The 24,683-nt window shown below is 35.2% G+C and overlaps 2 protein-coding genes across 2 annotated transcripts; one reads left to right on the top strand and one right to left on the bottom strand.

The window, feature by feature from the left end:
- Positions 1–10,111: 10,111 nt before the first annotated feature.
- LOC145568271 (serine carboxypeptidase-like 20) lies at positions 10,112–13,712 on the bottom strand. Its single transcript, XM_081627700.1, has 14 exons — positions 13,369–13,712; positions 12,998–13,143; positions 12,765–12,841; positions 12,549–12,671; positions 12,222–12,324; positions 12,102–12,139; positions 11,921–12,022; positions 11,520–11,600; positions 11,179–11,430; positions 11,007–11,072; positions 10,793–10,914; positions 10,586–10,699; positions 10,424–10,469; positions 10,112–10,297 (listed from the first exon to the last, which is right to left on the bottom strand). Exons 1-14 carry the CDS (start codon positions 13,524–13,526, stop codon positions 10,214–10,216), a joined length of 1,512 nt encoding a protein of 503 aa, XP_081483826.1. The 5' UTR covers positions 13,527–13,712; the 3' UTR covers positions 10,112–10,213.
- Positions 13,713–19,222: 5,510 nt separating this feature from the next.
- Positions 19,223–24,210, top strand: LOC145568270 (poly(A)-specific ribonuclease PARN-like). Its single transcript, XM_081627699.1, has 8 exons — positions 19,223–19,655; positions 21,175–21,305; positions 21,690–21,878; positions 21,956–22,062; positions 22,206–22,322; positions 22,403–22,517; positions 22,613–22,828; positions 22,971–24,210. The coding sequence occupies exons 1-8, from the start codon at positions 19,318–19,320 to the stop codon at positions 23,621–23,623; spliced, it is 1,866 nt and encodes a 621-aa protein (XP_081483825.1). The 5' UTR covers positions 19,223–19,317; the 3' UTR covers positions 23,624–24,210.
- The last annotated feature ends 473 nt before the right edge of the window (positions 24,211–24,683 follow it).

Here is a 24,683-nt window from a genome sequence, read left to right as displayed (position 1 = left end):
TTGATTGTTCATACCCATTTTTCAGAAGAAATTTTGTTAATTCAACATTCCATTGCCTGGATGCTTGTTTAAGCCCATAAATACTTTTGATCAATTTACATACCTTTCCTTCTTCTTCCTGGTACCCTTGTGGTGGTTTCATGTACACTTCTTCCTCTAAGATTCCATGTAAAAAGGCATTATTGATGTCTAGATGGTGCAATTTCCAGTTTTGTGCAGCAGCCAATGCAATCAAAGTTCTCATTGTGGTGAACTTTGCCACAGGAGAAAAAGTGCTTTTATAATCCTTTCCCTTCACTTGCTTGTCTCTTTTAGCTACTAGTCTAGCCTTTAATCTCTCCACTTCACCATTGGGTCTGTGTTTAATTTTATAAACCCACTTGCTATCTATAGCTTTCTTTCCTTTTGGAAGCTCTACCAATTTCCATGTATTGTTCTCCTCTAGAGCCTTTAATTCCTTTTGCATTGCCTCCTTCCTTCCAGAGTCTCTCACATCCTCATTAAAATGGTATGGTTCCCTGATTTTCAACACATTGTTCAAGGACCCCACATATTCTTCAGAATAATATTCTGAATGTTTAAGCTTACCAGGAATGAAATTTGCAGCCAATTCTCCAAATCTCCATTTTCCTGGTATTTCCGTGACATAATTCTTAAATTTTTTAGGAATGTCACTCGATCTTGAAGATCTCCTTGTTTCTGGTTCCTTGGACTCTATTCCTTCATTTCCTCCCGCAAATTCCTCTTCTCTTGTCTCTAAATGCTCATTTCCTATTCCTTCTGTTTCCTGATTTGCTGTTTCAGAAAACACATCAAGATCTCCATCGTCTCCAATTTCATCCTCCTTTCTAGCAACCTCTATTGATCTTCTCAGTGCTATGATTTTCTCATTGCTTTCTTCCTTTATAATGAAAGGAAATATGTCTTCTTTAAACACCACATCTCTACTCACAAATATCTTTTTATCATCCAATCTCATCAATTTATATCCTTTTTGGCAATATGGATAGCCAACCAGGATACATCTTATTCCCCTTAGAGCAAACTTATCACTCGGTTTCTTATGAGGACTTGCATAGCATAAACTCCCTATTACTCTCAGATGAGAATACTATGGTTCCCTCTTCATTAACCTGTAATAGGGTGTTTCCCAATTGATCACTGCGCTAGGAAGCATGTTTATTAGGTGAGTTGCAGCTAAGATGCATTCTCCCCATAGATAACTTGGTAACCCTGCATGCAGCTTTAAAGCTCTTGCAGTTTCAAGCAGAAATCTATGTTTTCTCTCTACTCTAGCATTTTGTTGAGGAACTCCTTGTATGCTTCTCTCATGTTTGATCCCCTTATCAATAAGGATCTTTCCACATTCACTCTGAAATCTCTCAGTCCCATTGTCGCTTCTCAAGATTTTCACCTTTTTGTCAAATTGATTCTCAACATGACATAAGAAAGCATTCAATGCTCCCTTCACCTGCTCTTTGTTGGACAATAATTGTGTCCAAGTTGCCCTACTAAAGTCATCTACAATAGTCAAAAAATAAGTAGCCCCACTCAAGGCTTTGATCCTATAAGGACCCCATAGATCAACATGTATCAGTTCAAATGTATCATTTGCAATAGATTTGTTAGGTATAAAAGGCAGCCTATGGTGTTTTGCCACAGAACAAGTATCACAAAAATAGTTCTCCAAATTTTTACATTTGCAAAACTCTAAATGTTTCATCTTTAACATTGACACATGTCCTAGTCTAGCATGTATCAGGTTCAAACTTGCTAAATTATTACAATCTCTTGCATTCTTCCTCTTTTCTGCAGCAAACACTTCTTCTTTCTTCTTTTCTTCTCCTTCTTCTTCTCTCTCATCCACCACTTTGTACAAATCATTTATATTTTTTCCAAAATATAAATTTTCATTAGTTGAGAGGTCCTGTAGATAACATCTATTCTTATCAAAATTCAATTTCATATCTCCTTCTTTCAACAATTTACTCACAGATAACAAATTATGTTGAAAATCACCCACATACAACACATCATTCAATATCACATTGGGAGTAAGTTTCACAGTTCCTGTTTCTTTCACAACTTTTATCTTTTCATCTGGCAATCCTACTCTAATATGATTTTTTAGAGTTTTTAGATTGCTCAAAACATTTTTATTCCCTGTTATGTGATCACTTGCTCCTGAATCTATAATCCAGGTATTCCAATCTATATCACTGCACTGACTCATAGCATTCAACATTTTCAGATTACCTGCAAAATTGCTATGACTGTTCAAGGTTCGTTGATCTTCCAGCGCCTTCATGACCTCTTGCACGACATTTGCCAGAAATTTGGTGTCCTGTCTTCCTCCATTCTTCTCGTTGTTTTGCTCTCCAAAATCCAAGGGGTGTCCTTCAGTATATTCATTTCCATCTCTGCTCACATTTCCAGCTTGTCTCACAGTTGGTTTTCCCTTAGGATTCTTGAACCAATCTGGATATCCTAAGATCTCAAAGCAACCTTCCTTCAAGTGTCCTCTCTTTCCGCAGTGAGTGCATTTCTTTGCTTCCTTCTCCATTCTCATTCTCTTGTAGTCCTTCTTCTGAAAGTTAATGAGGGCACCCAAGCTTTTCTCTTGTTTGTTTGCAGCCAGGGCACTTACTTCAGCACCCATATTCATCTCTCCAGTCAGTTGCTTTTGCTTCTCAACTTGTAAGACCAAGTTGTATGCTTTATTTACTGGCAGTAAGGGATCCATGCTCAGTAGATTCGTTTTCATCTGGTCATATCCGGAGTTTAGCCCCATGAGAAATTTTATCAATCTGTTAGTGGAATCCATATCCATCATTTTCTTCAGCAAATTGCAGGTGCATTTAGCCATTGCCCCACAGCTACATTCGGGCATTTCTTGCAGTTCAGCAATCTGATCCCAGAGATCCTTAAGCTTGCAATAGTATTCTCCAACTGATAAGTTTTCTTGCTGAAATTCCCAGATTTCCTTCTTAAGATGGAAAAGTTGCGGAGCATTGGTTTGCCCATATCTCTCTATCATTTCTTCCCATAACCTCTTTGTGGATAGCATGTTCACCAAGCTACTTGCAATTTCAGGTTTCATTGTTGCCAATAGCCAAGATCTCACCATATAGTCACATCTGGTCCACTTCTGAATTTTATCTGGACCTTGAGATGGTTTCGGATGCTTCCCTTCGAGAAAGGCGGACTTGTTTTTTGCACCAAGTGCTATTTTAATGCTTCTGCTCCAGTTGAAAAAATTGTTACCATCAAAGATGATACTTCCCAATGGAGTTGCAGCACTCTCATTCACAGCAATAAAGAGTGGATCTTTATAGGGGTTAAGGTTGCTCTGGTTTTGGTTTGTTTCTTGAGCCATCTTACGAAAAAAAATTGAAGCTTTTAAAATAAAATTGTTGTTTTATAAACGGATTACTTCAGATCTCTCGAGAAACCTGCTCTGATACCATGAAGAAAAATAAAGATTCAATCTTTCTGATTTTTGGTTTTTGAAGCTTTCATGGTTTTTACTCTCATTTCATTTCTTTGATTTTGTTTTTCTTACATCAAAAAAGGCTGTCAAGCTAATCAGGGAATTTATATACCTAGGGATTATACAAGGAATATACAGCTGTACTAAGAAACAAAATAAATAAACTGCTCATCAAAATACAAAATAATTATCCATTCTTCATACATAGACAGGAAAGGAAGATTATTTGAGTTAAACATTGAGACAATGAAGGTGAAATTTGTAGTGGTGTCTGAACCGATTGTTGGTCACGAGCGACAAGTACCCGGCCATAGGCGTAAGCGATTGGTGGTGGACACCACATCAAAGGAGCAGGAGCACACCAAGGAAGTTCGAATACAAATTTAATAGCCAAGATGAGAAATGGGAAGAGATGAAACACTTAGGAAAAGATAAAGTGTTGTTTGTAGGAGTAAAACATTGTTTCTATGTTGAGACCAAATATATTCCTGGATTTAATAAGGAAAACTGTCTTGTGTTTGCCGCTAATTGTTTCCCTCTATATCGCAAGGCAACTGATGCTCATGACAAGAAATTGTTTGGATCTGAGAATAGTATCAAACTTGGAAGTTTATAGAATTGGTCGAAAAAACAGCTTCAGCTTATTATCATCCCAATTTTCTTTTTTCATTTGGCCTCCTCCAACTTGGTTTCCACTTACAGGGTACGTATTCACGCTCTTAATCATTCCATCTTCACAATATTTTTATATTTTCTTGCTTTAATTAAAAATATTCTTGTGTATTTTTTTTTAAAAAAAATGAAGTGTACTGGGATTTGAAGAAGTGAAGAACCAGTTAGTAAATTAAGTTTGTATGTTTGATAGTAGTCTGTATGTTTTTATTAAATCAAGTTTGATTTATTTTAAGAGACTGATTCGACTTTTTATAAGATTTATCAGATTGTACTTGTACTATAAACTTATATGCCTGGTTCATGCATCCGCTAGTGTTACGAGTCCATGTTTTATGTTACACTCTTGATTATGATGCATAGATTTATCAGATTGTACTTGACCGATTATTGTTACTTTCAGTTATATTGCAGATTCATTAAAAATAATTGAATTTACTCTTCCTACCTATTTTCAGACTCCTAAAAGTTGTCATTCTACCCTCAAATTTGAGGGGGTTGAGATCAAGTCCGAGCTTGTGCCAATCTTAGAAACCATCAAAAATAAACACGGTCTATTTGATGAAGGTTGTCAAAGTATCGTTTGTAGCAAGAAGATACGAGCTTGTGCATTGGAGTCAGTGGCAAAGCTGAAAATCACCATTGACAACACCAAGGGACGGAACTTAACTGATTCTCTAGTTGAGGAGCTACAATCAGACCTAGCTGATCTTCGGTATCTAGGCTTGAAAGTGGACTGGTTAGCTCCTGCAGTTGAGAAGGCCACAAAACTCCATAAAGATAATGAAAAGATGCTGCTACTGAAGAAGAGTATTGCTGATACCAACGAGGAAAAAAAGAAGTTCATGGAAGAAATTGATGAGAAAAAGAAACAGCTAGAGAAGGAATTGAACTCCCTGAATGCTAGGATTCAATCTTCTGAGCTCGATAATGTTCTTGGTGTTGGGCTTTAAATTATAATGATTGATGAAGACATCAAGCTAGTTTCATCAGACAGTGTTTAAGGTATTTTGTGGATGGTAAATGGTTGCAAAATGTAAAACAATTTGGGTTGTTTGTGTTTTGGGTGAAAACAAACCTCTTTTTGTTTTGCTCTTACCAGTTAATTAGATAGAAAGATGTCAACTTTTATTTTAGACAGAAAAATGTGGACCTAATTCTGTTTTCTAGTATTACAGTACATTGCTTGATGTTCACTACCATTTTCCCAGCACTAGGCAAATACCATGGCAGATCAGAATCAGCAATCACAGTCCATTTAATCATGTACATTATCATTTTACTAGGTATAGAGAACTACTTTACTAAACAGGAATAATTACTTTGAGCAGAAAGTTTAAGAACCAGCTATAGTAATTAATTAATTATATGCATTTAAATTCCCAGAAATAGCCAATAAAAATTAAATTAAGAGCAAACCAAATTAAAACATTTCTATGTGAAGGTCAAAATATTCTCCCGGAATTTCCATCATCTGTTTGTCTTCATCAAATTGAAATGATAAATTCTTCTGAAAGTGTTCAGCTAGACCGCTTTGTGTAAGGGAGCTTAATAATCGTAACTTAATAATCCTATCTTCTCCCTCAATATGATCTTTTTCTTTTATTTGCTAAGTTATGATTTTTTTTTATTTTTATTTTTTTTTTTTTTTTTGAAAGGAAGATATGATCTTTTTCTTTTCTTTTGTTTTTTTTTTTTTTTTTTAAAGGAAGATATGATCTTTTTCTTTTCTTTTGTTTTTTTGTTTTTTTTTTTTTTTTTTTGAAGAAATATGATCTTTTTCTTTTATTTGCTAAGTTAAAAATACCTTTTTTTTTTGAAGGCAAGTTATAAAACTTTTGATAAATTGTCACGGCAACAAATGTATAAAATTTTTAGAAATAAACTATAGAGTAGAATATTACTAGTACGGAGTACTCCCTATCGAAATAGAGTTTTTTTAAGGGAATTTTCCTTTCTAATTTTGTTTAAGCATTAATTTCCTTAGAAAATTCATTACATTTATTTATTACTTAATTTTCTTAGAAAATTTATTATATTCATTTATTATTACAATTTTTTTGTTGACTATTTATTATAATTAACTATTATGTTATATTTCTCTAGAAAACTTTTAAGAGTATATTGGCCGATCCGAATGACCCGTTTGCCAGGTCTAAGTATATTCCAATTTACGAATTCTAAAAATCGGGCATGGCTTGAAAACTATGATGTAGTAGTTTATCTTATTCACTTAGTTGGATTAAATCCAAGCTAGGCCCAAATGAGCTGCTTTTGGGCCAACCCTATTCCCAACATTCATATTGCGCGCGAAAAACATAGAATTTTCGCGGGAAGATAAAAACAACAACCAATACGAAGAGACGGAGATGGTTAAACTTAACACTAATAATTCTTGTTCATCTCTTTTAAGCTCAACTCTTTGAACTGAAACCAAAATCAACTCTTTTTTGTACTAAAATGCGAAATCCTCGCCGGAAAATACTTTGGGCGGACCTTCCGGTGGAGATTCTCCGGTCGATTGCGAAACGCCTTAGAAAGAAACAAGATCTACAAAATTTCAAATCAGTTTGTAAAAAATGGCGTGGAGCCACCGGAATCTCCGCCCTCTTACCGTACGATATGGGTTTGGAAACTCTGTTTTCATCCTGTGTTTTTCTCCTCCCTCCACCTGTCTCTGGCCCACCATGGCTAGTCACCTCAGTTGAGATCACTAAAGGGAAATTCCAATTCTGCCATCCTCTTTCTGGTGATCTACTGCCTGATATTCCTGATAATTTCAGCTTAGACCGGTTTCGGCCGCGTTGTCTTGGTGTTGATTACCATATGGCTGATGAAAAGGATAAGTGTAACCTTTCAAGGGCTCTGTTTTGTCATGATAAAGTGCTGCCGTTTTTTGATGATCAAATTGTTCCGACCGGAGTCGATGATGGATCGTTGTTGGTTTTGTTTAGAGGGGGGCAGTTAGGGGGGTCTCCTGCGGTTAGGCCGGAGTTTCGGTATGGAACGGAGTTGCCTTGGTTTGATATTTCGTATGGTTCGCTTGACAAGTTCGATGATGTGGTGTGTTTTTGTGGTGTAAATTATGTGATTGATAGAGTTGGGAAGTTGTACAGGATGTTTACCAATCAATTTGCAGTACTTAAGACCCTAGTCGAAAAGCCGGTGATTAAGTCGGATTGTATAAGCAAGGGATCGAGGAAGCGTCTTGTTGGATTAAAGTCATCTGGGGATATGTTTTTGATTAGGCGAAGTAATGATATGATCAAAGTTTATAAGTTGTGTAAATTCGCTGATAAGAAGTCATGGAGTTGGGTTAAGGTTGAGAGTTTTGGGGATGATTACGATCCTAAGGTGTTGTTTGTTTCGAAATCGAGCAGTTTCTTTGTTTCAGCTGCTGAATTTCCTGGTTTTGAGCTTGGAAATTGCATTATCTTCTCCAACAGCGCCTTTCGTCCCTATAGTAAACCTGGTGAATCTAAGGTTGTTGAAGAAAAGAGTCAGTATTTTAGGTTAGGAGAGCATGATCATGGTGATTCCATACTGACTGTGGGTTCCCCGGGCAGTCCTCTTGACTTTTATTCTCCGCCGTCTTGGGTTTTGCAGGCTCAATCAACTTCATCTCCGTCACACTCTCATTGGTAATCAATTTTAAGTCTTTAAAGTCCAAAAGTAATGCAAGGTTTTTGTGAAGATATATGTTCAATTTTGAGAAACTTATTTGAACTGATATTCAGTCAGGATATAGAAGCTATTTCTTAGGAGTATAAATAATTAAACCCACTAACCAAACATAGTACATAGACTAAGATGATCATATATTATACAAGTAGGAATCATGCTGAATTATCATTGTTATTGTGGTGTGTAATAATTATAGTGTATATGTGCAGATGATTTGAATTTATTTTTTTAAAAGAGGGAATAAAGATTTTTACTTTTAGATATTGTAATTAAGCTTTATACAGCTGAAATCTAAGAGCCTTATATGACTTGATAAATTGTCTAGTAATGCTATGGTATGTGTTACCCTTTTCTTTCGTTGGATCGGACAATGCATCACTTATGTCTTACAGTTATGTTTAAGGTTGATAGGGTAAGAACTGAGGTAAAGAGAGTGATTAGTGTGCAGTAGTATGTATAAGATGCATCTGGACAATTATTTTGGGATAGCAAATTTACTCTATAGTTCAGAGAATTTTAAGTTTAATCCTGTTAAATGAGAGAACCATTGTCTGCATAGACATATGCTTGATTAACTGCTAAACTTGACATTTGTATTTCATCTTTGCATATTTATGAAGTGAACCTGAGGAAGATGCAATGATGGAACCTGGTACAACAAATCAAGGTGGCACGTCTTCACACGAGCATGTCTTTACTCCTTCAAGTGCACCAAAATCCAAGGAACAAAGCACATCAGACTCTGCAGCAAAAGCAAAACCTACCTCCCACCCCCCTGGTGCTGATAAAAAGCACGAGGAAGGTAACTTCACCAATCATCCTCCAATCTGATTCACCCTTTTTGACAGCCTAAGTTTGCTTGTTTTTCATGTTTAGTCATTGTAAATGCCATTTTTTCCCCTTGTATTATTTCTGACTTGATTTTGTTCATGCAAAGCCCCAGATACCTCAAAGAAAACTGCACCTGAAATTCCTTCAGTATTGGTAAGCATGCTTTTTTTTTTTTTCTTTCCCTCCTTCAGAATTTTATGCAAGCATCTCTAGGAATTTCTTACACTCAAATTTCAAGGAATAATGTTTCGGACTTCTTGCTTCTTCTGTGGTGTTGTAGGCTTCGAAGGATTCCGAGCCAAACACCAAGTTTCAAGGTTTAGATTCACTAGACATCAAGCCCAACTTATTGTCAACTGTGCAACTTATTTTGAAAAAGCATGATAACCTAGTTGGAAAGTATACAGTACAAAGCAAAGACATGTTAACCTGTGCCTTAGAATCACTAGCAAAGCTCATAATCACTCTTCAAAATACTACAGCTAGGACCTTGACTGATTCCTTAGCTAAGGACCTAGAATCTGTTCTGTATGACCTTCATTGTTCAAGATTGACGGTAGGCTGGTTAGTTCCTTTTGTTCAAAGGGCTTTGGCACTGCACAAAAACAAGCCTCTGATTGAGTCTTTAATGGCTATTGACAAGGAGAAAGCTCAGGTTGATATAGAGGAAAGAGATTTCCTTGCTCGCACTGCTAAAGTGAAGCAAGAACTAGAGGAGAGAAGGGCCTGTTTGTCTGCAAAAATTTCTATTCCGGAGCCAATAGATCTTGATCAAAGCTTGGGAGAGGGATTATTCTGATTTGATAATGCAATTTGATTTAGTGTATTTCAGTGAATCTTTAGGTATGTTTCAGGAAACATAGTGTTAGTTTTTACAAATTGCAGGCTACTTGAGGCTTCTAATCTATATTGCCTTGCTTATTTAAATGTCTTAATCATTTATATTTTCTTGGTGCAAAATGCCTTAATCTTTTGTGAAAGCATAGAAAGGCATGAATATCATGATTAGATGCCTATTTTATCTTGTGTTGTCAGTTAAGCAGGCTGAATGTCTTAAAATAAAAACATTGACCATCTGTACGCAGTAGTTCTCCTGTTAAAATGCTAATAGCTCTTTTATCTAAATCTGTTCCTAATGAAATGATTTTACAAAAGACTTGCATAGCTATGTTGCAATGTAACAACATAACTAAAAGCGCGTATTTGATATTAGAAATGGACAGGATGTAGAACCAAATGATATGGTGCCAAAACCACTACAGTTTTCTGATTGTTCTGTTTATAACCTTGTACTGTGTTTCTATCTTCCTAGCATTTCAGATTTATCCTTTCTGTCAAAATCGCAGACGTTTTTTATAATGTAGGACATGTCTCAAGACTCAAGTCTCCAATGTAATATCAGCATAACAAAAATTTTAACAGAGGCCAACAAAGTATGCACTTAAGATTCATCATCATATATTTCTTTCAAATTGTATCCTACAGAAGTTTATTTGTCAGGTAAATCAACTTCAAATCTCATTAACATGAAATACTTTATATACTTTTCCCTGCCAGAAACTGGCTATAAAAGTACAGTGCTTCTTGCGGTTTGTATTCTGGTACCGTATGTCCTGCCCCCTGCACCAGAAATGTTCCATGTTGCAATCAGACTCATATTATGGATTCATGTGTTTCAGTACATGGATTGTGCTAAAACTTTTTTAAATCATGTATAATTAGCTAAAAATAACTGCATGGACCCACCTTTATAGTAAGGAAAGTGAGATTCTTCTCATACCCCTGTGTGAACCTGCATTATAATGAATAGCAGTTAATTTTATTACCACTGTAAACTAAAGAAACTTGTTTAACATACAATGCCATCAGTATATGTTAAAACCACAAAGTCTGAAGACCGAGACTCACCCAGAAACTTGTTCATTGCAAACCCATGGCCTCCAATCATCTACTACTTTGTACCCAACAGATTTTGTCCATGCCTCGCTCCCAGTGTATGGAACACACATATCATGGTCCCCACTGTCAGATTGACAAAAAATTGAAAAACTACATTCAGTACAATTATGCTGATATATATTTAATAATCTCACAGATATCAGCAAGCTGATTAACCTGTAAATGAGGGCTCGATAACCTCGAGAAGTGAGGTTCTTATGGTATGTAATCATGCTTCCAGCATCATGGCTAAATGAAATCCTGCCTGTGCAAAGTTCCCAGGGACCCGACACACTTTCCTGGAGCATTATCAAAAAAATAATGAGTAACATTTAGAAATACTTATTTGTATCTCTTTTGGCAGAGAAAGGAGATGGGTGTGAAGTCCTACCTCTTCAGCATGGATTGCTTTTCTCACTGCCTTGTCATTCAGCCACGAAGTTGCGACTTCATCATTCTATGTATTTCAAATTTTGCATATATACACATTAAAAATTAGTCCTATTATAGTACTATGCAATTTAGTACAAAATTTCATCATAGAACTGTTATTGCTAACTTACAATGCAAGGAACAGAAGCGCTGTTAGCAATTTCTGGCCAGGTAGGAACATGCCCATCTCTCACAGGAGCTCTGAGGGGCCAAGCACGGCCAAAAATTCTTTTCCTCACAGGAAGAGGTCTTTCAGTTTCTCCTAATGCCTTGAAGCTGGAAATTTTCGAAGGTAGTCTTAGATGAGCAGTACTCTGCATATCTGAGTCAGGGGAGTGATAACAAGGCTCCAGAATATCATATATATTCAATCCATCAACATCCTGCAGTTGATCAAAATGCATTAAGTAAGAAGAAACCTAACCAAATCAATGTTTATAATAAATTTCCAGAATTTAAAAAGTAAAATAACCTGGTTAACTTTTGAAAGCAAGGCATCACAACTATCAGATTTCGGATTGTAATAGTTTCCTTCACACTGAGTGACAACCTCCTGCAGATTTAGACTATAATTTGTCAGCCAACAGATGTGTTCTTGGTATGATTATCCTTATTTAAAAAAAGGATAAATGAACAAGTTCAGCAATGCTAGCCAGGTTTTCTTGCAAATTATGAAACAACTTTGTAACTTGTTTAGTTCAGTAGGAAGATTTCCTTTGAAATAATGATGTTGACAATGCTAACATTTGCTGTAAATGACTACGAAAAACTTCATGTAACATTTACAGTAGTATCATGGTAAGATCTGAAGTATTGTTGAGTCAATAGAGATGAGGACGGGGATAGTCCCCGACATAGATGAAAACTGTGTACCTGATATAATTGATCAGAGATCAAGCCCATTCCATGTGCAAAAGGCACTAAAGCATTTCCATCAAAGGTTTCATCTGTAACACCATTTCCTACCAAATAACCCTGTACACCAACACAACAAGGTATTAAAAATTGGACATGAAACCATCTTTCAATGCACCAAGTTACAAACTTCAATTACCTTTAAATTGATAACAGGCTTTACACCGGCATCAAGTCCTGCATACCAAGGCATTATTATTACCCTTTGTATAAAATGGAATGTCACGATCATGTTCTCACAAATCTTAGGAAAATTTACCTTTCACAACATCTGAAGCAAGGGTTGGCACATAAATCCCAGCATAAGACTCACCCGCGATGAAAAATGGGTTTGCAACAAACTCTTTATAGATATCAAACCACTGCACACACCATATCAGCAGCATTAGGATTATCCAATTATCTAATTAGATACGAAGTATATATTATTGGATATCATATATCTCTTGGTATCATGATCATTAGGATATCATAATAATATCAAAGATATTTCAGCAATGTAATATATGATACCATAATGATCAAGATACCAAGAGATTATAATATCAACCATATTTATCACATTAAAGCCTAAATTGAAATGTACCTTGAGCAGGAATGTATGTGTATCAGAGGCGGTCTTAAGGTCCCCGGTATCATACTCACTAATGTTTTGTGCATAAGAATACCCAACTCCTGCTGGAGAATCCAAGTATATAACATTGGAAACCTGTAATAACATCAAAGTAATGTCCAAACGATGAATTAAGTGACTAATATGCAACTATGCACATTGATGAGATAACACGAGTCCGATTTTGACCTTAGACCAGCTGTATGGATTAATATGCAACTTTGGCAAGCCTCCTTTTGTCTTTGCTGCCTCAAAATTGAAAGGACCTGAGATGCACAGTAAAAATACTAATTCATATTCACGTAGACAGTATTCATCAGTGAATATTAACCTTTGCAAAATTCATAACATTTGAGATATAAAACAAATGCATTAACCTTAAGTTGTAACAACAGATTGATTAACTAGTTTAGAACCCGTACCATGCTCATACACAAAGCCATCTAAACTCGAGCATCCGGGTCCTCCATTAAGCCAAAGAACAACAGGATCCTCTGATGGGTTTCTCTCTGATTCAACAAAGTAGTAAAACAATTTCTTCCCGTGACTCTCATCAATTGTCACATACCTTAACACATCATATATACAACATCATCAACATATCAAGAAATACTCAAAATTTACCATAACAGTTTTTTATTTCAAACATAAAATCACACTCATTTAGTCATTCCTCGTTCATTTGACTACAAGTCAAATATCAGATTAAATTATAAATAAACAGAGCAAATTAAAATCAAAATAGTAAAATGAGAAAATTATATTAAAGCAATGATAATTGATAAATCAATACCCAGAGTACTGTTTGGAGGGAAAAGTGCCATTAAATCCAGGAAGCTGCGTAACAATAGAACTTTGAGGGGCAGATTCAGTAATTATAAAACAGAGAAAAAACACCATTAATATTGGTATGAATATGTGATTGAGAATATAATGGCAAGGTTTAGCCATGGCAGCTCAGAGTTTCTCTCGTTTTCTACAAGAATCAATATAGAAAAGAGAGAAAGGAAGAGAAATAGGTGGGATTTTTTTTTCTTATGAAATATGAACCATTTGAAGGTGAATTATGATCGACAAATTTATAGTAGAGTTTGTGATGGATGGATTGCCCCAAAACGTGTGCTTATTGGTTTGGATTTTGTTTGCTGTTGCTTAGAAGTCAAGGATAGGGTGATTAATTAAGATTAAATATTTTAACCCAAAATGTTTTTTTTTTTTTTTTTTTTTTAAAAAAAAAAAACAATATTATGATGAACCAAAAGTTTTTAAAATATCTACTCGTATCTATTTAAGTAAACTCTTAATTTAATGTCAGTCTAAAATAACTAAAATATAGGTGAAGTTTAGTAAAAATATTTGTAAAATAAAAAAAAATATTTAGTAAAAATAATTTCACATAAGTGAAAAATATATTTTATTTTTAAACATTAATAACATTAATCAAAGACAAATACGATAGCAAACAAGTATAAATAAAAATTATTTAAATTCAATGAAAATTATACATGTGGAGGATTGGTTAATGGAAATAATGTAGGGATCTATTGGACGTGGAAGTAAATATATTTTGTTACTACATTTGCTACGCTATACGTAGTAATTTATAACATTAAATAATTATGATGATCCACTTCCAAAACTAAATACTTGTTAATTTGTTATGAAGTTGTCATTTGCCACGTTTCATACTATGATGGACTCCAAATGTATATTTTTTTCTAAGACGAGCATTTGGTGCACAACTCATCACAATTCACAACTTCACAAGGGCATTTTAATAAGGATTATATAGGTTTTTTACCGATCATAGAATAAACAAATAATTAAAAAAAAATAAAATTATACAGTAACTGAGTAACATGGTAGAAGAAGCAGATTATCAAGCAGAGGTTACAAAGTTGAAGCGGCAATCAAAGGCTTCAAAGCTATTATTCCTGTAAAAAAAAGGAAAAAAATAAAATTAAAGCTATTATAATTATTTTAAAAAAAAAAAAATCAAATGAGAAATTATTTGTGGGCCGAAAAGAGTTGTCAGTTGTGTTAAAATTTGATCGAGATCATGTACGTGATATGTCGTATCAAATTGTCTAAGCATTTCATTTATTTTTATGGACTACTTTTAGTAATTTTCATTTATTTTTATGGAGTATAATACTAGCTTTCCATATTAACTTAATTAACTTCTTCGATCCTTAATATGGCGTATATGAACATAAAACTCTAGGTGTTAGTTAAGTGTTAATTCAAGTTCAACTGTCAACACATAAGGTAAATAATTATTTCAACTGATAAAGACTAACCAAAATTTTGAAATATTTGATCAGATCAATTTTACTTAATTAAGTAGTCAAACATTTGTACATTATACGGATTTAAAATCTAGTTAAGCCCGAACAAAGTGGTTACTATCCATCCTTTATCTTTTACTTGTATAAAGAATTGTATTTACATGCTTAATACTACTACTATCATAACCTCTTGCAAGAGAGTGAGAGATATTTTAAGTGGTTAGAGCTTCCTTCTCGATTCCAGAAGATCCTGCGATTGATTCTCACCCCGTCCTTGTGGCTCTCTAAACACCAAAAAAAAAAAAAAAAAAATAACCTCTTGCAACATGCCAATATTTCCAACATGCTAGGTTACGCACCCCCAAACTAGATTCGGCATGGGTGCGCAAGTGTTGTGAATATGGCCAGCTTGCTAGTTTTGATCACAACTTTTTAAAATTAAATTTATGAAAACTATTGCCATGTTTCTAGAATTTTAGTCATATAAGAAAGTTTTACTTCTAATTGCAAACGTTAATGTGTTTATTACTCAGTACCACATAGTACAAAGCAACAGAATATTATTGTTTTGTTCAATAGCAGACTAGAGTTGCCAATAAATAAATAAATAATAAAAATAAAAAGGGAAAGATTTAACTTTTAAAAAATTTGTTTTGCTTTCTACTTTGAATGAGTGTCCCAAAAGAAATTATCAAAGCTAGAAAGCAGCCAATTTATCCATAAAGGTCAACGTCAAAAACACAAGAATATTCTGAATTTGTATTATTTTAATTAGCTTTTATTTTAATTATATATAATATAACTATTAGAGACCCATTTATACTATTATGTACTCAACCAATGGATGAACAAGGGAGTGATGACGTGAAGTGCAATTATGAAGTTAGCATTTCGTAAGCTAAAATCGCTCGCATTAGATGCATACCATATTTGAATTACCTCCTTCAATTCCTACCATGCAAATATTGTGGTGAATTGGTGATACGTACCAAATACTTTGTAGAGTGTCTACTCAAGTTTTGGTAGATGATTGTAGATAAGGAAGGTGCTCCAATTTTACCCAATAAATGATGCTATCAAGGTTTAATTTCGGGTAGGAGTTAAGTTTTTTTTTTTTTGTTAAAAAAAAAAGAAAAGAAAAAAAAAAAGAAAAAGCTTCATATGTAGTGATCTAGAAGAGATTTGATCCCAAATCTTAATTACATACTAGTATCCTACCCCTAGGACTTTAACTCACTAAGTTGACATCTAATGGCCGGGTAGAAAGTAAGTTGAGTTTATAAAAAGTTATTTGTGTTGTTTTGACTTTTAAAATAGTTTATTTACATAAATATATTAAATTATTTAGTATTTTGTAATTGAAAATGATATGAGATGATTTTTCAAAAACATTTAATAGTTGTGTGGTTGAGTTACGTTGTAAAATTAAAAAAAGATCAAATACAAGTATGACATAATTTTCACTACTTTGCTATTTTTTCAAAAAGTATACTCGCATTATTTTATTGAAGGTATCATAATCAAATGGATGGAGTTGCTTATTACTAGTAATTTTTTTTTTTTCTGCTATATTATTGCATTTTTTTTTTTTAATATTTTCATTTTAATCAGGAAAAGTACATAAATCACTAAAGGTCTCTTTATGTAAAGGATGTGCTAATAGATTGATTGAAACAAAACACAAAAAAAATCTCAATATGTGGTAAGATAAAAAAACAAGTGATGGAATGCTTCCCTTTTATTAAAAAGAAAAAAAAAATGATTTTACATGACTTGATACATAAGCTCCCATACACCTCAGAAAATTATATTATCTTCTGTGACAAAAAGAACAAGAATTGGCCACTCTTGGCTGATAATTATGGGTATCACCAATGCAAGTTGTAGTAAATTTTTAGTAGATTGACTGAAAAAGATTCAATAAAATAAGGATATTGAATACTCAAATGGGAAATAAAGTGGTTAAAGTGAATAAGCACATTCTAACAACCAATTTTGTTGGTCACTGCTACACGCCCTGGCCTGTGGGATGATGAGCCTGTATGCTTAAGCAACATGCCAACATCCCAACTTACCTCATTTATATTATTGGCTTTCCATTCATCATATACATAAATCCAAAGTATAGCTAGAATTTATTGCTACTAGAATCTGGATATTTGTTTATTTACTCGTTTTAGGTATTGAGTACCACTCGATGCCTATTGCCTATCCAACACGGTAACACCCCATTATTGTCTAATGTCTATTATATGGATCGGAGAGTATAACAAATTTCATTTAACATCTTGCTTATAGCATCCCACGTACTTTTTATATAGAGAATAGAGAAACCTCGATCTTATATTCTCATCTTTGGTGTTCATATCACTCAGAATTATGTGGAACTATATGCAAGGTTAAAGCTAGATCTATATAGCATCATCTAAAGTGGAATTAGTGGTAGTGCAATAGTGAGTAATAAGTGGTCCAAGTTGAGGGGCTTGACCGCCTGACTGTTTGAATATGATGTTCAACAAATTTAATTGCTCTACTTAACAAAGTGAAATGATGATACATCATATCACATTATCACTCACATGAGACTTAATTACTTAACCTAGGTTTAATTGTATTATTATATCTGATCTAATAACCAAGAAAAGTGCTCTCTTCATCACTAAATAACACTAAGTATTTTGTATGTCACGTTATTATTGAAGGTCATTTCAAAGAGTTGGGTATATTTGAATGCCAAATGTTTGGGGTCCAAATAAACCTATTTTGGCCGAATCCATTAAATGGTCAAAAGCCCATAAGTCCTCAAAGGCCTTTCCATGCCAACAAGTCCAAAGTCTTCAAATCCACTTGCATGCCACATGGGTAAAATCAGCCCGCTTACGCTAGGGAACACATTTGGATACCCCCAAATTCTTACCAAACAAGGTATTTACAAAAACTTCCACATATACTTCATATTACACTTGCATGCACTAAATTCTCTCCTCGAGCTTTTAACGTACTGACTTAGGCATCAGATGAGTTTCCTTGGATACACCCTTGAGGCCAATTAACATACTCTCTTGCACAGGTGTTCTTCGGCCCATCACATACGATCCGAATCAGTCTTCACTCCAAGAATAAAGGTCAAAGTCTTGATCACAATGTTTCATTCGAAACACCAAATATAGATGATTATTGTACATATACTACCTCCGGTTCTTGTTACTTGCAACTTTCAAAGGCATTGTGGACTCCTAGGCAAAAAATCCTAAGCATGTTTATTAAAAGATAAGAGTATATACTTAAGTATTAATCCAACTAAAAAAATAAAAAAAACAAATTCAACCAAATTAAAAATAAATAACCCACCACCTACCACCAAACCCAGCAAACCCAACACTGACGACCCCCGAACCCAGCGACCCTCGAACCTAGCGACCCAAGCATCGACGAACCCAGCAACCACCGAACCCACTAACCTACATACCCAGCAACCACCAAACCACGACCCCACCTAACTCACCGATCTCAGCCACGACCATAGGCACACAAAACCCACCACAACAACCCACCACAACAACCCACCAAACCACGTACCCACCAAACCCACCGATCTAAAATACGGCGAATCAAACCCACCAATCTAAGCCACAAGCCCACGACCCACCAAACCCACCGATCTAAACCACAACCCACCAAACCCTCCACAGCAACCCACCAAAACCACCGACCTCAGCTAACCGATGAACCCTGACGATCGGGAACTCCGACGAACCTCGATGATTTGGAACACACCAAACACCGACGATGACGAACCACCAACGATCTGGAACTACCAACAAACCCACACTTGGAACACCGACGAACCCATACTCGGAACACCGACGAACCCACCTTGAGAATGGGGTTGGAGGAGGAGAGAGAAAAAAAATTGGGGATGAGAGTAATTTAATTAAGGTTGGGGTTTAATTTAATATAATCATATTTGTAGTTTAATAAGGTTGATTAAAAAAAAGTAAGGGTAAAATGGTAAATTTAACCCTAAAAACTTACCATAAAAGGAAAGAAAAACAAAAGTTGCAAGTAATGTTAACCATCCAAAAACGGCAAAAGTTGCGAGTAACAAGAACCGGAGGTAGTATACTTATATAAGTTCAATTCTTATCTCCTTCAATTCCCATGCATTTCACAATGTATAAAACCAAAATTTTTGCCTCCCCATTACATAGGGAAAAAAAAAAAAAAAAAAAAAAAAATCTTGTTCCTCTGTTGTTTTTTCGTTTTGGGTTGATACAATACATCTTGGTAGGCCATAGGCCCAATACAAATGCAAAACCCATGAAAACCTGAAGTCATCCTCTTCAACATGGACCGACCCATTTCAATTCGACTGCAAATCATTAGAAACCCAAAAAAACCAGAGAACTCGGGAAGCCATTGCAGGCTTGCAGCAGCAGCTCAAAAATATTACAATGATGAAGAAGCGTTTGTTCTGTTCTCAAGCTTCAATTCAAATAGAAAACACCATTAAAAACACTAATCTCAGCAATAAATGGAGAATTAAGCAAGTTAAAAAGTCCAATTTTAGTGAAGTATTAGAAGAAATTAAGCCCCACATTTCAAATTCCGATTTTATTGCAGTTAGTCTGCAAAAAACTGGTTCATATTCATCGCCATGGCAAAGGGTTCTTCCTTTTGACACCCCCGAAATCGCCTATTTGAAGGCTAAGCGTTCTTCAGAGAATTTTCAGCTTCTTCAGTTTGCTATCTGCCCTTTTACTCTTAGGGCTTCTAAGCTTACTGCTTACCCGTATGTTTTTTCCCTTTATTTCTTGTTTTGTTTGGTTTGAATCCTCTTTTTTTTTTTTCTGGTGTTTTTATGGTTGTCATTGCTTTAGTTTTTCTGGGTTTGATGTTTTTGCAAATGTTGAATGGTAAATAAGTGAATTTTGGTTGTGTACTTTTCTGAGGATAGTTGGTTTTAGCTGATTGTTTTCTGGGTTTATTGATTGGTGATAGTTTTAGCTAAAATTTTCAATTTTTAAGGGGGTTTATTGGTTTTAGCTGATGATTGATTGGATTTATAATGTGGTGATGGGTTTAGCTAGAATAATTATGGGGTTTATTGGGTTTATCTTGTAAATATCTGGTTTTGACGTATGAATGTTGTATACTAGTTCACTAATTTAGGTTTATTGATTTGGGGGTTTTGGCAGGGTTTTAGGAAGAAAGTCTTAATGGTGTTGCTCTGTGGCTTGATTAATTTTGGTGTTTTTGGATTTGGGCATGTATGTTTGGATAAAGGAAGATGATCAATCGATCATGAGGAATACTTTGATTCGTGGAAAACGAAATGTGTAGAAACGTTAAGCATTAACATTAGAAACACCAATCTTACGCGTATGATGCAATTTGTACTTTAGAGCCAATTGTTTCAGCAACATGAAGATGACATTTTTCTCTACACAGGAGGACTCAAGGAATTGTCGTCCATCATGTTTAAAGAGTTATACATAAATTTTAAAAATGCGCTATATGATTTTGCCTGCTTTAGTTAGGGGCTTTGGCATGAAAAAGGTTTACTAGACTGTGCTCACAGGTCACAGCCTCACTGGGATCTAGGATTCTAGCTGCGCCTCTTATTTATAGAATTCAATACCTTCTATTAGGAATAAAGTTATATGCTCTACCTTTACCTCCTGCATTTTGTATTCACGGAAAGATAATTATTCCAAGGGGCATGGCTTCCCATGAGATGTGAACTAATCGTCTGTTTAGAACCAATTATAATTATTTGCCATAATATAACGGAAGATTTGAAGTCTTCAAGCTCAATTTGCATCCTATCCACCTAAAATGAGAAAAGACAGTACTTGTATGGTATATTGGTATGGTGAGAAGAGTTGAACATGTCTCTGGTATGGTTGGGTTAATGGGTTCAAAAGATTTCAATGTGGCATCCTTGGCTGCAAATGACTTAGTTGGAACCTTAGGTTATCATCGGCTGTGGCATCTTTTAGTAAACAAAGAAGTTGCGATAGTATGGTCCTCAGTGTCCTTCCTTGCAAGTTGTTATTAGTAATTGTTAAGACATAATTCCATGTACTCTGCATGTTTAGGTTAGCAGCCCTTAGTTCATAAGCTGCTGCAGAGCAATAGCTCATATCACCTAGCATGGTGGCAGTCCTTGTTTAGGCCAATGATTTTCTTGTTAAAACTGTGAGTTGGGGATAACCATGTTGAGAATGGATTGTATTATGTATTTAAAATTATCTTGGTTTGGAAACAGACGCCTAAGTCGTATTCTACTAATTTTTCATGATTTGCAGATATAATTTCCACCTATTTCCAAGGGATGAACTGAAAATTGGGGTGCCTTCTTACACTTTTGCATGTCAAACATCGTATTTGACATCCATGGCTCGACTCGGTTTCGATTTTAATTCCTGCATATATGATGGTAATTTCTAGATGAAGAATGAAATCACATGTGCAAGTGCAATACTTTATTTCTCTGTTAAACCCTACTCTTACTCATGTGTTTCTATTACTAGTATTGGCCTAAGGATGGAGGGTTCAGGATTGTTGCTAGTGTTATAGGGATCAAAACATTGTAGTGTTATAGGGATCAAAACATTGTTGAAAAAGCTTTTGCAGTTTCATTATCTCATAAGATGTTTAGAAAAGGGTGTTTGTATTGATGACTTGCATATTCTAGCAGTACTTTTCTAGAATTACATACTCATAATTCTATTATCTCATTGACTATCCCCTTCCCAGATTCATGATTTTTCCAGATAGATTATTTTCATCATTAATTCATTACAGTTTAATTCTTGGATAGGGATCTCATATATATCCAGAGCTCAGGAATCAAGTATGAAACGACATTCAGGAAATTCAATGCTGAGGGCAAATGCTGTACAAGCTTTGCCAGCCACATCAGTTGCTGATGCTGTATATATTGAGAGAATCAGATCACGAATTAAGACCTGGAAAAGTGCTTGCAAAGACTCAAAAAGGCTCCAAGAAGGTGTGCTCAATTCTGCTTTATAAGAAAAATTCTTTTCATCCCTTCTCAGCTGAAAGTGGAACATCTTTAATCTGCAGATCCATTGGTCAAAGCTCTGAGAAAAGTTGTTTTGGGTGAACATGGATCCAGACCTTGTCTTGACGTGGATGTTTGCAGTGAGCGCCAAGTACAACTTGTCCTTGAGGTTGCATATTCTTATAGTCTTTTATCTTTATGCATACAATGTTCCTAATTCACTGGATGTGTGTTGCCTGATTTTAAATAATATGATGGAATAGATATTGTTATATGTTAAGAGCTCTTTTACAATTCGGCAATATGCTGCAGCTTATGAAAGAACACTCTGATGATATTGTCCCTCTGTTAATCCCTACAAAACGTGGGGGCATTCAAGGGCTTCGGATGGTTTTGACAAGTTCGAAAGAGGACAAAATTCTTTTTGAGGTAATAATCCAAGATTGTCTTTTTCTTGCATTTTGGAGTCAAGATTTTCTAGGAGAATAAGCTGTACTTAATATTTGTAGAAAGAACTTCAAGATCTGGAGGAGGGGCAAGGCAAGAATATTCGTGGATTTCGAGAAGTGATTGATCTGATTTCTGCTTCAGGAAAACCTGTTATTGCACATAACTCACTTGATGGTGTGTGCTGCTTTATGGACTTTTCAGCTTAATGTGTTTCCATCTTCTAAATGCAATTTTCTGCAAGGTTGACCTTCAGCATTTTGCTTATACAGATTTTGCTTTTATTCACTCAAAGTTTCTGAGCTCTCTACCTCGAAGTATTGACGAGTTCAAGCACTCTTTGAGCTCTTACTTCCCCTATATCATCGACATGGGCCATTTAATGAATGAATTCAACCCTAGCGGAACCATGAACAACATGCCTGCAGCTTCATCTTTCTTGAGAAACCGGTTTTTTGCACCTATTGATATTGATATTCCTCTCAAAGGCAAGTTGCTTTTTAATATTATATGTTTGCAATTATTATGCATAAACCATAGACCTATATTTTACATTGTTACTGTGATTTATGTTTTGTCAGCTGGAATGTTAGAGACTAGTGCTAAGTGTACTTGTAACTGGCTACGCAGGTACACCAGATGAGATGAATGAAGGGAAGATCCATGGTCATAATGTTTTACAGATAAGTCATCTTTTTGCAAAACTCCACTCCATAGTCAGACGTGGTCAGCAACATATTAATGAGGACAATAGCTTAGTGCTCAAAAATTTTGCAAACATTTTTGACCCTTGTAGTAGTCCCCCTCTTGAAAACTCTGATGAGGATGTCAGGATTTCATCAGGTAGCATGATAAGACTGAGCTGTGATGATATAGTCTTCCTATGGGGATTCAGTTGTGGTTTGTCAGCTGGAGATCTGAAAACACTCCTTTGTAGATCTCATGAAGCTTTCTCTGCAGAGTTTGATGTCAAACTAGTGGATAAGAGCTGTGCAGTGGTTGCCTTTCGGCAGCCTGGACTTGCAGGAGCTTTCATCAATGCTATGGGATCTGAAGGAGCTTGCCATGAAGGCTTGACGGAACTGATTGCTGAGGGTCTGAGAGCAGCAAATTACAAAACTTACAAATGTGTGTGTAACATGAGCAAATGGGACTCCAATCTGGCTGATTCTTTGGACCAAGTTATGATGTCAGCTGACCAATTTCCTGTTGATAGTTATGAAAGAAGCCCATATGAAATCTGGTGGGATGACAATACTGTCCTCAACCTTGATGATGTATAATTATATGAACATTGAGTTTGTGTATATTCAATTATTCCATCAAGGCAGAAAATTGAAACCAATGCTGAACCGTGAGTGTTGTGCTTGGTCTCTTATCTCTGATAAGACAGAAAGCTGAAGCCAACGCTTATTATTCTGAACTCGAAATCATGATTTCAAAGGACGGTGGGTAACAGAACTTACCCTGTTACAAAACTTCAGGACCTGAAGAAGCGAAAGGACCAGCTGTTGATCGGCAACTTTCACTTTCTTTGCCGAGTAACCATGCTGATGCTATTGCAGCGAAATCTGTATGGGATTCATTTATTCTTTCATCACCCCTTTAGTGTGGGATAGGATATACACCTTGTACATCACTTGATTTTGATATAATTAATTTGGTTTTTATTCTCTGAGTGAACATTGTAATTTGTTCTTGGGAGTTCAAGTCTTGGGGGGTCGTCAGTTTAGAAGATATAAAGTGGTCCATCACATTAAAGATTGTTTAGTTTGGCATGTATGGAGGACTTGTATTACTTGAATACTTGATTGCCAATATTATTTCAAGTAACATGATTGAAATATACAAGTTGAATTTTTTTGCAAATTTAAATGTCAAAACTGCTTAGCAAATCAGTCAAATTTATGATTTTGATTGATGGATTTTAGGGAACAAAAATTTATGATTGCTAACATAATCAATTGTATTCCACATTCTAATTGTGAATTGTGACACATTGCTCATATCAGTATCCGAATTTCATCCAGAAATGAGGAGATAGAGGGATGGTTAGTCCCTCCATCTTCCACCCACCCACCCACCCAAGTGATGGGGGTTCGATTCCTCATAACCCCATTCATGTCATAGGGTGGGAGCCCTCCACATAGTTTATTTTTAAAAAAAAAAAATATATATATATATATATATATATATATCCGAAATTCATTTAACTAATAAGTTAAGTGACTTTACAACCCTCTTGGCTCTTATAAAAAAAATAAAAAAATATAGAAATTTTGAGATTTTAACTCAATATAAAATATTTAATGAATTTTATTTAGATCAACTTTGAGTACTCGT

The sequence above is a fragment of the Chenopodium album genome, chromosome 11 (assembly GCF_948465745.1).
Source record: "Chenopodium album chromosome 11, dcCheAlbu1.1, whole genome shotgun sequence".
In the NCBI taxonomy this organism is placed as follows: Eukaryota; Viridiplantae; Streptophyta; class Magnoliopsida; order Caryophyllales; family Amaranthaceae; genus Chenopodium; species Chenopodium album.
Note: the sequence above shows the minus strand (reverse complement) of the source record. Positions and strands in the feature narration are given on the sequence as shown.